The sequence below is a fragment of the Chamaea fasciata genome, unplaced genomic scaffold (genome assembly GCF_029207755.1).
Source record: "Chamaea fasciata isolate MVZ Bird 193981 ecotype frontalis unplaced genomic scaffold, bChaFas1.0.hap1 SCAF_5, whole genome shotgun sequence".
In the NCBI taxonomy this organism is placed as follows: Eukaryota; Metazoa; Chordata; class Aves; order Passeriformes; family Sylviidae; genus Chamaea; species Chamaea fasciata.
In genome coordinates, this window is record NW_027094090.1 from 6125039 (window position 1) to 6135686 (window position 10648).

The following is a 10648-nucleotide window of genomic DNA, read 5'->3' on the forward strand; positions in this document are numbered from 1 at the left end:
ACTTTTCCAAACTCCACAATTGAGGAAGATTTCTACAATTCTCACAGACTTTTTAATTGGCAAATTTCTGTCTTGCCCTCCTCATGCCTTGCACTTCCAAAGCAAGCAAATGCCATGAATCTGTTACAGACGTTGTAAACAGATAAAATCTGGTAGGAAAGTTTTTAGATGTCTTATTTAACAAAACTTATTCCTCAGCTTTTATTCAGGAGTTAAAATAAACACCTTGAAGTTCAGAGAGAGAAGTAACAGAGTTCTCTTAATGCAATGATAAATGATAGCTCTTCACATTCCTCACCCAAAACAAAGCTTTGCACCCAAGTTCACAGGGATAATTCAGATGATGAGGTGCTCAGAGGTCCCTCATCTGCCCTTGTCTGATCTACTCAAAGCAGACTCAGTGATGAGGTCAGACCAGGCTGCTCAGGTTCTGTCCAGTCATTTGTATCCAGTTGTACAAGTAAATATTAAAGTATATTTCTCTCTCTCCCAGATCATTTACATTCTTTCTGCTTCTTGGTTTCTGAGCGTATTTTATACCTCTCAGAAAGCTTTTTTCCCTCTATTTTCCATCATACAGACTTTGTAACACCCACTCATTGAAATGCCAGCCAGAACCAATGTGCTCAGAATCAATGATAATTGTAAAAGTATAAAGGTTCATATTCATTCACTTTGAAAAAATTACACCTAAGTCAGTAATGAACTTTGAACTACTAAGGTACTTGTAGAAATAACAGTACTTCAAAAGCCAGTTTACGATCCTGTGAAATTCAACACTTAGCTGAGACCAGATAGGACTGCAGCACAAAACCCATCAGCACAATGGATTCTTGCTTTGGAAACATAAAAATTTAATGCATTCCAAGCATACATTTGGCTCTGGATGGATGTCCAGAGATGTTCCAGCCTTTTAGCTGAAATATGTGTCTATACACAGTAATGTGTTCATTTCTATCTGATTGAAATGCTTCCAGAAGAAATAAAGGATGACTGTTTTAAGAATAGCATTTGGGTTTATGCTGGCTCCAATAATGAGAATTCAGGATGCTTTAAAGCCAACAATTATTAAACAATGCGAACATGGCAGAAATAATTCAGATCTCAAGGTCTGCATATTCATAGCCTGCAATATTTGTACTACGTATAAATATTTAGGAGGACTTCTATCAAATTGTCTATGCCCTCCAACATCTTAATACATTTATGTAATATATATTTGTCCACCTTGGAGTGTAACAGATACCTTCTTAATTTACCCTCTTTCTTCCTTCATAGTGGTACACTAAAAAAAGTAAACAAGCCAAAGCAATTGTGGCATATGCTTCCCTAGATCCACGTGGGTGGAAAGGGAGAAATCACATCGTGCCAACTGGAAAAGGACAGTACCAGCTGGGAAAGCAGAAATTGCTCTCATGCTGATAATGAAACAGCACCAAATAGAGTAAAGAGAATTACAGCTAAAGGTCAACTTCCCTTTCCTTTAAAAGATACTCAGAGTCTGTCTCCACTTTTTAAGTATTCAGAACAAATGCAAGACTTTTTTTAGAAGCATTGCAGAACACACTTATCTTCTACACACTGCTAACAGACTTTGTCCATAAATACTGCAACCAATCTAGGCATTTCATAAATAAACTAATTTTTATTCATAAGTTAAAAACAACATTCAATTGTCACCTGTTTTGTCTTTCAATATTTTGTAGCTCCCTGTGGTCCCTTTTCAGGTGTTTGGTCAAAGATGTAAAGTATTCCTTCAACAAATTCTGGAAGGGCTGTTGTTTCTCTGGGCTAATTATCTCACTAGGAGGAAAGCTCAAGTTAAACTTCTCTGCAACAGTTTTTACTTTCCTTGGTACCAAACCAGCAATGTCATCTCCACAGTGCCGACAGAAGCTGATAACCACAGACACGTGAGTGTGGGATTCTCGATCAGCATTAATAATGTTTTTAAGCTGCTCATAGATTAAAGACAAACCTTCCTTGTCAGTGAAAATCCCAACTATTGTCAATTCTGCAATGAAACGCAGATCAGTTCTCAACTTGGTAATGTTGGGAGTCTTCTCTTCTTTCCTGGCTTCAAAATGTTTTTTCCAAGCCTGAAGTAATGAAGGAGCGAAATCAGCGTATCGCTGGTGAAAGAGGGAACACAAGTGCACAGCGCAGTTCACGTCTGATATTTTCAGTTTGGCCTCCACAATAGAAGCTACAGCTTCTGCAATGTATTTGCTTAAATTCAGGCTATTAAAGTCATGGGACAAGGAGTCCCTTTGTTGCTCTGTAATGGTTTTTAGCTTCTTAACAAAAGCAGTGTTCTTCTTCAGACTGGAGTCCAGTCTGCTGAAGAAGTTTTCCTCCGGACGACTCTCTGGCGCGTTCTGGTTTTTGCTGCGGAGCTCTTTCCTTGCCTGGTGGCGCTCCCAGGCCTCCTGATGGAGCTGATGTGCTTCCTCTTTCTCCCTATGAGACAAAAATTGGTCAGTTTTGTTAAGAAGCCTTCATCTCAGGGTAGCAGTTCAAAGCAAAAAAGGTCACAGTTGGAAAACCTTCAGGAGTTCCAACACAACTTCACCTTACCCTCTTCTCAAATATCTACTAAGCTAATCCTAGAAAGCTAAAGCATCTGCTTCAGAAACCCTGCTGTGTTGCAAAGGGCAAGTACTACTTGTTACAAAACAAAATTTCTCAAATATTTCTATGCAGAACATATTAATCCCAACAGACTTCGAAAATATAAACATGAAACTCCACTTACTAGATGGAGATGAAATTCTGACAGAAGAGGAAACAGCCTTTCAACAGGTACTGTATTATACATTTAAGGAAGAACTTTTACTGCCAGACAACTGAAATTACACTGAAAATTTGGAATAGGTGAAATATATCTGTCCCTGCTAGAATTTGGCTGTGACATTGCCTAAATCTTAAAAATTAAGTATTTCAGACCTCAGAATGGCCAGAATCTTAGCTTTACTGGTCTAAAGATGCCACCTGCAACACTGTACTACTGCTGGACTTGCTAATATCACATATTAAACTGCTAGGTTACATTCTGAGTGTGACATCCAGGTATCAGTTGTCTGTGACTGATTAAAAGAAATGACATTTTATCAAATCAGATTTGCTCCTGTTATGTATGGTCTGTAGACCTGTTAAGAATCTGTATTCCCAAATTTTGGATAATAACACTTCATCTTAAATGTATCTCTGCCTCTTTATTGTTCTGGTTTGGGCTGGGACAGAGGTAACTTTCTTCAGAGTATCCTTTATGGGCTGTTTTCTGGATTTGTGCTGGAATCAGTGCTGCTAACACAGGGGTGTTCTCACAGTTGCTGGGATGGGCTTACACACATCAAGGCCTTTTCTGCTCCTCAGCCCACCCCACCAAGGACCAGTCTGGGGCTGCACAAGGAACTGGTGGAAACACAGCCAGGACAGCTGACCCCAACTGACCCAAGGGATATCCCAGACCATACGACATCATGGTCAACAAATAAATCTGGAGGAAGAAGGAAGGGGAGGGTTGACAGGAGTGATGGCATTTGTTTTCCCAAGTCACTGTTACATTTGAGGGGGCCCTGCTGTCCTAGGGATTGCTGGGGAAGTGGGGAATGAATTCCTTGTTTTGGTTTGCTTGCCTGCACAGCTTCTGCTTTACCCACTGAACTGACTGTATGTCAACCCATGAGATTTCTCACTTTTACTCTTTTGATTCTCTTCCCCATCCTGTTGAGGGAAGGGAGTGGCTGTGTGGGGCTGATGCCAGCTGGGGTTCAATCACAACATTTACTGAAGCACAGTTGTGCTCTCCATGGTCATCACATGCAGAACATCATCAAACCCCCATAACAAAGACCAAAGTAACAGAGGTCACAAGTGAAAACTCAAAACCTCTTAGAAGATATAAAGCACAATCAGACAGGCACATAAAATTGGTAACACTACATGCAACTTATTAAAAGTAACTCCAGCACTTCATCTTTTTTAACTCTGACCACAATCCTTACAAAAATTCCAGATTTGGCACAATTAAACCTTTAAAAGATAACTTACTTCAGTTGAGCAGCTTCTTCTTCTTGTTTCTTTTTCTCTTCCTCCTCTTGTTTCTTTTTCTCCTCTTCTTCAAGTTTCTTTTTTTCTTCTTCTTCTTTCTTCTTTAGCTCCTCTTCTGCCTTTACTTTATCCTCTTCTTTTTTCTTCCGCTCCTTGTCTTCCTTCTTTCTTTTATCCTCTTCCATTTTTTTCTTTTTATCTTCAGGAACCTTTAAAGTCTCTCTTTTCATACCAACCTTCACATCTTCTTTTGGCTTCTCCCTGGTGCTCACTGGTCGCCTTTCACTAAAATCTTTTTCTTTATTATTTAACTGAGGTTCTTTTTCTTCCATATTTGCTGGCTTTTTGCGCTCAGCTGGCATTGTGTTACCCAGGCAAACCTGCAGGACCACAGGAAAACAAGTACTTTTAAATTGCTGTTGATATTTTAGTAATTTTTCACAGCCCACCCATATTCTCTTAATTCACAAATGTGTGACCCATCAGAATAAAGGTTTACGTTTTCTTGAACTAAGGAATGGACTTGACAAGTAAAAACTAATCATTTTGTAAGGATGTTGCTCTGAAAAGTTGTCTTCAGCATGAATTGTGAAATAAAGGCATCTTGAAGTTTCTACAACCCAAGGAATGCTAGATTTTGAACATAAACAAGTCCATCTGAAAAAAAAAATTCAAGACTGATGAAAAGAAAGTACTCCCAACTTAAAAATAATTACGCACTTAATACATCAGCATGCATCTGCACCTCACTGACCTTTCTACACATCTCCTAAGAATACTCCCCCTTCCACTACCACTGCTTAGGATCATAGGATAATGCAGGTTAGATGGGACCTCCAGTAATTCAACCTCCTGCTCAAAGCAGGGTCAGTAATGAGCTCAGACAAGACTGTGCCAGTCTCGAGAAGTGTCAAGGAAAGAAACTGCACAACTCCTCTGGCCAACCTGCTCCAATGCTGGATTATCCTCACTGAGAAAAGGCATCAACTTGCTTCCTCCTTCTTTCCTCACCCCTGCCCAGGTTTCCCCAGCATCTCCAGCACTCAGCACAAGCAGCAGCTGAAGAGTGAGCAGTGCTGACTAAGCTGTAGCACAAACCTCCCTGCCAGCAGAGCAAACGGAAATAACAGCAGAAAGGCTGCAATCATGAATACTCATCAAAGGCTACAATTTCTCTCTCCTTCTACTCAACCAACATTTTCGTAGGAACTTTAGTATCTTTGGAGTTTCCAGCCCTCTAAGCTTTGGTTTCATTTGGCTAAGGACACAAAAGGTAACACACACTGAACACAAAAGGGTAAAATCACAGGACAATTTTGATTAGGAGGAAAATGTGATGTTCAGCCCCTGCTCCAATGAGATCCAAGCAGACCAGAAGCTTGGCTATGGCTTTAGTATGTCCAGGAACAGAGAAGCAATGGTCCCCTCTGGGCACACTGAGAAAAAATCTTTTCCTAATACCAACCTGGAAACTGCCATGCCCCATACTGTGTTTCTTTTCATCCCACCCCTGCACAGCTTTGAGAAGCCAGCTTCATCTTCACTGTGCTCTCCCATTAGGTTAAGACAGTAACAAGATTTCCCTCTCTTCTTACAGTTCAAGAGCCCAGTTCTCTTTGCTTCTCTTCAGATATCACATCCTCCAGCCTCCCTGTGTTCTTGGTGATCTTCCACCAGACTTATTTCAGTGTGTCAATGCCTTTCTTGGGAACAGAGAACCCACACCTGGATGTGGTCAGTACTGAGCAGAGGGGAAAGACTCACCTTCTTCAGCCTTAAGTTAACCCCTGGTACTACAGCCTCTAGAACACAAGGGCATTCTGCTGACACATATCAGGGTCAGGTGGGCCAGGCAGGACCACAGGAGGCAATTAAAACCACCTGGGCTTTGACTTCAGGCTAAATTAATTTCTTAAAACCAAAACCAATTTTCACCTATTTACATGCTTCAAGTTAAATGCATGTATAGGTGGGACTGATAGGACACCATTGCATGTGATGCTTTCCGAAGAGCCATCACTTTGTTTTTATTAGTAACACCAATGGCCACCCCTACTTTTGCCTTTCTAACATTTTACACTGGATGATGTATTCACCAATTCCCTGCATCTACTCAGAAGAGATAGTGAGACACCTGTATTCCAATCTAATGTAGAGAGTGCTTCTGGTATTAATTTTAACTATTTTGAAGTATGTTTATAAATATGACTTCACAAAAAAGAAGATATGTTTCTTAATAAGCATTGCACATTGCCTCTGCCATCTCTCAAACAATAAAACGACAGATTCATATCCTGTCTAACCCACCCAAATGAAACTTTGTATTACAATTTTTAAGGTGCTTGCCCAGGACTTCTGAAGAAAAAGTGGTGTGCAAAAATTTACAGTATCAGTATTCATATCTGGGCAGTGAACTTACCAATGGGGAACCTATTAATGACTTGGCCTCTGGCAGCAACAGGCACCAGCACCAACAGAGAAATGTCTGTGACACTGATTTATGGAAATCAAATCAGCATTGCTTAAACAAGCAGTAGCACATTTGGCTTCCTAAGGCATGCCTACAACTATAACATTTCAGATCTCAAGATCTCAGAACTACTTGAATTCCAAAAACGCTGTCTGAAAAAAGTATTATGAAATCAGTACTTAACCAAAGAGGGAAGGGGTTGCCTATGTGTAAAGAAATGCTGGAACAGCATGTCACAGTTCCAATACTCTGAACAAAATATCCAGCTACACATGCAGCTTTTAACAACATGGCCATTTACCACAATCATTATGGTACTTGAGCTATTACTAAATTTAGGAACTCAGAATTCTGTTTTGAAGAGGTATCTGATGTTTGCTTGTGTAAAAGCAAACCAGAGAAGATAGGGTAAAAAGAAAAGGGATGGAGCATAATTTGGCACATTATGGTTTTGACCACAAGGCAGTATTATCCACTTTTTGCCAGTGAACACTGGAGTAAAAAAAGAAAACACCAAAAAACCAACCAACCAAACAAACAAACAAAAAAACAACCAAAAATCTCGTTTTACAATACGTTTCTGTTCTGTATCCCAGAACAACAGGTCTGTTGCAATACTTCTCACTACCTGCAACGTGTACAGCTCCTTATCTCCCAAACCTTTCCGATGGCTCTGCCAGCTCGTTTGTGCGAACACCAAACGCCCGAGGGCAGCAGGAGGCGGTGCGGCCGCGGCCCCCGAGTTACCCCCGGGCCGAGCCACCGCGGAGCTCCACAACGGCCGAGCTCCCAGGCGGCGCAGAGCCTCTGTGACAGGCAGGACTGTCCCACAAACAACTTTCCCAAAAGTTGTGGGAAGCAGGGAAAAAACAGCTGGCTCGCCTGGGCCTGATTTGCATAGGAAACAAGGCTGAAGATGGCATGGAAACATAAAGAGAAAACTTCTTTCTATTTAATTTAGTAAATGTAAATCTCACATTTACATGAATGTACTGATGAAATGGCATAATAATGACATGAACTGCATAAGCCAACAGTAGGACAAACCAGCACTCACAACAGAAAATTAGGAAGGACAGAGAAAACAGAGACAAGGCAAACACCCCTATGCCTTTGGACAGCCCATATCTGTAGTGACGCTTACATGCTTTAACACGCCTTCTTCTCAGTTTCAGCACCTAAAGATAATATGTTTTTAGAGGAACTATTTATCTTAATTTCTCAATATTTGATACACATTGACTCATTTGCAGTTAAGACGCTTTTTATTGTGCTAAAGTTTCTGCCTTTTTTAACAATAATCTTGGAATTTTAAAGAATGGGACTGGGTCCATGATACTCTGAGCTCAGAGACTTAAGAAATAGTTTTGAAATACAGAAGTAACATTTAAGAAAAATCACCTGTGTATTTACTCCTGAGAAAAGCAGAGAGTAATACAAGGTATCCAGCGTCATGAATCCACTCACAATTCAGAATGAAAGAATAAACATCAACACCTTGGCCCTCAAAGCAATCCTCTCAAGTCAATAAAAACAGTCTACTGTCAAAGCCTGGAGTAACATGATCCAGAATCTCCATCCTCGCAAACACAAGTATGAGGGAAGGAAATACCGTTCTATTTAACTAAACACAATGAGATTTTTCACTAGAAGTTAAATGGATTACATAAAGAGTCCTTTTTGCAGCTACTCTAGTACAAAAGAGATACGGGAGATAACGAAAGTAGGCAAGATGTCCCACCTCTGACTGGCTGAAAAATCTCAAAAAGCAACAAACTACTCCATCACTAGTTATCACAACACTGGAAGATTTTTAAATTTCAAAAACGAAAATACAATTAAGGTTCTCTTAATGCAAGGGAAGGTGCATAAGAAAAATACCCAGGTCAGTGAGGAGAAAAGAAACTTACAGGTTTTGGAAGATGAGACACAGCACATAGGGAAAAGAAAAAAAAAAAAAAAAAAAAAAAAAAAAAAAAAAAAAACAACCAAACCGTAGTGCAGAGAGAGAGAGGAGTTTCCCACACAGGAGGAGGGAAGGTTCACAGAATCACAGAATATCCTGACTTGGAAAGGACCCACAGGGATCATCAAAGTCCAACTCCTGTCCCTGCACAGGGCACCCCAAGAGTTACACCATGTACCTGAGAGCATTGTCCAAACACTTCCTGAGTTCAGACAGGCTCGGTGCTGTGACCACTGCCCTGGGCAGCCTGTTCCAGTGCCCAACCACCCACTGGGTGAAAAACCTCAACCTGCTATCCCACCTAAACCTCCCCTGACACAACTCCAGGCCACGGACACATCTTCTGGCCGGCCTGCCGAACAGCCGGGCACTTTTACTTTCGCTTCTACACCTCCCGCAGAGAGTGTTTTGCTGCCGGACCTTCAGGAACGCTCTCTCCACCGTGAAACAGAGGCCTATAGACAAGGCACTAAATATAAAAGAACTCCTTCGCTATCACGCCAATCTTCGCTCGCAGCTCTCCCGCAGCCCGGGCCCTTTCCCTGGTGGGACCAACAGCTCGGGAACAGCCGCTTCCGGTCCTCCCGGCCTCCTTCTCCCCCGTGCTGCCAGGCACCGCCACCCGAGCCTCCCCTGCTCCGAGCCCCACGGTCCCTCCGCCTCCGGAACCCCCTCCCCGTGCCCCCGCCAGGCCGCTGCGCCCTCCTCCCGCCGTCCCCGAGACCCCTTTTCCCCACACGCCGCGGCACCGCCCTCCCGTCCCGTCGGTGCCCGCGGTACCTGTGCCCGGTGCCGACATGGGCCCGCCCGGCGCCGCCGCCGCCGCCTCCTCCGCCCCTCCGAGGCCCCCGAGCGCTTCTCCCCTCACGGCGGCCGGGCCACCGCCGCGCTGCCTGACCCGCGGCACCGCCCCGACCGAGCCCGCCGCGCCCGCCCCGCCACGCCCGGACGCCAAGGGAGGAGCGGCGCCGCTTCACGGCGGCGGAGCCGCGGCTGCGGGCGGCGCGGAGCGGCGCTCCTCGAGGGGCGGGGGTTAGGCAGCGCGGAGGGCAGCCCCGCGCGGGGGCCTGGCGGCGGACGGGTTCCCGGGAGTGCGGAGGCGGAAGGGGAACAGGAACGGGAATGAGGATGGGAATGGAAAAGGGTTCGGCCCCGCGTCCCTCACAGCGGCGGGGAAGGGGGAAATAGCCTCTGAATGTCGCTTCCTTGGTGGCCCCAGCGCGCGACTCGGCTTGTGGCCCCGCGTGGCGTCACTGCAGTGACGTGTCCGCGCCCTCCGGGCGTCACGGCAGCTGTCATGTCGCGGGTGGGGCCCTCAGGTGTCACCGTGATAAAACATTGGGGTGGCGGTGTCTGAGCACCGAGTTACTGCCTGAGGGGTGGTTTAATGGGCGTCCATTGCTGTGCTCAGTTCTGGGCTCCTTAGTACAAGGGAGACAAGGAACTGCTGCAGAGGGTCCAGCGGAGCCACAGAGATGAGGCGGCTGCGGGAGCTGGGCCTGTGCAGTCTGGAGAAGACTGAGAGGGGATTTCATGAATGCGAGTAAATACATCCAAGGCAGGTGCCAAGAGGATTGTGCCAGGCTCATCTCAGTGGTGCTGAGCGAATAGAACATCAGAGATTTCACCTCAAATGAGGAAGAACAACTTTACATTGAGGGTGGCAAAACACTGGGACAGGCTGCCCTCAGAGTGTCCCTCTCTGGTGACATTCACAACCCACCTGGATGTGTTCCTGTGTCACCTGCTCCAGGTGACCCTGCCTTGGCAGCGGGGTTGGACTGGATCATCTCCAGAGGTCCCTTCCAAACCCACCCATTCTGTCATTCTGTGATTCTGTCACTGGGTGTGTTTTCTAGTCTAAATTTGGTCTCTCTGCCCTCCAGCCCAGTCAGTGTTCCCACCTGAACGTCTGAGGATATTTTACAGTGGTGAATTTAGTGGCACGAAACTCCAGGATTTGTTGGAAATGCTCTGCCTGCGCATCTGGGCATGGCATCACCTCTTGGGCAACTCTAAAGCTGCCTAAGCTGGAAAAAGCTGGCACAGCCCAGAGCTGCAGAGTAAGAATCTGCAGTTTATTTTACGTTTTGAATCCAGGCTCTGACAGAAGTTTTTTCTTTAGGTTGGGAAAGCCTTTACACCCCTCTGGGCTTAGA

The 10648-nt window shown here is 44.5% G+C and overlaps 2 protein-coding genes across 6 annotated transcripts in view; one reads left to right on the plus strand and one right to left on the minus strand.

The window, feature by feature from the left end:
* The window catches only part of UPF2 (UPF2 regulator of nonsense mediated mRNA decay), a 53602-nt gene extending 44192 nt beyond the window's left edge, over positions 1 to 9410 (minus strand). The window contains exons 1-3 of one of the 5 annotated variants that reach the window (XM_066182708.1): positions 9270 to 9410; positions 4054 to 4433; positions 1681 to 2460 (exon numbers count right to left, since the gene is read on the minus strand). In XM_066182708.1, coding sequence (XP_066038805.1) covers positions 1681 to 2460; positions 4054 to 4415 — 1142 coding nt within the window. In that variant the 5' untranslated portion in view covers positions 4416 to 4433; positions 9270 to 9410. Of the gene's footprint in view, positions 1 to 1680; positions 2461 to 4053; positions 4434 to 5648; positions 5742 to 5817; positions 5840 to 8667; positions 8753 to 8909; positions 9096 to 9269 lie in introns of those variants that run through there. The other 4 variants (XM_066182711.1, XM_066182709.1, XM_066182712.1 and 1 more) reach the window with 4 other exon arrangements.
* On the plus strand, positions 7191 to 9526 carry LOC136290065 (uncharacterized). The gene is made up of 2 exons (XM_066184507.1): positions 7191 to 7339; positions 9007 to 9526. The coding sequence occupies exons 1-2, from the start codon at positions 7191 to 7193 to the stop codon at positions 9524 to 9526; spliced, it is 669 nt and encodes a 222-aa protein (XP_066040604.1).
* The last annotated feature ends 1122 nt before the right edge of the window (positions 9527 to 10648 follow it).

What these genes read in the sequence shown, in the direction of transcription:
- LOC136290065 (XM_066184507.1), top strand. Translation starts at nt 7,191, where the DNA reads ATGGCTCTGCCAGCTCGTTTGTGCGAACACCAAACGCCCGAGGGCAGC. An exon ending in GCGCAGAGCCTCTGTGACAG is followed by an intron (nt 7,340 to 9,006) that starts GCAGGACTGTCC and finishes CTTCGCTCGCAG; the next exon opens with CTCTCCCGCAGCCCGGGCCC.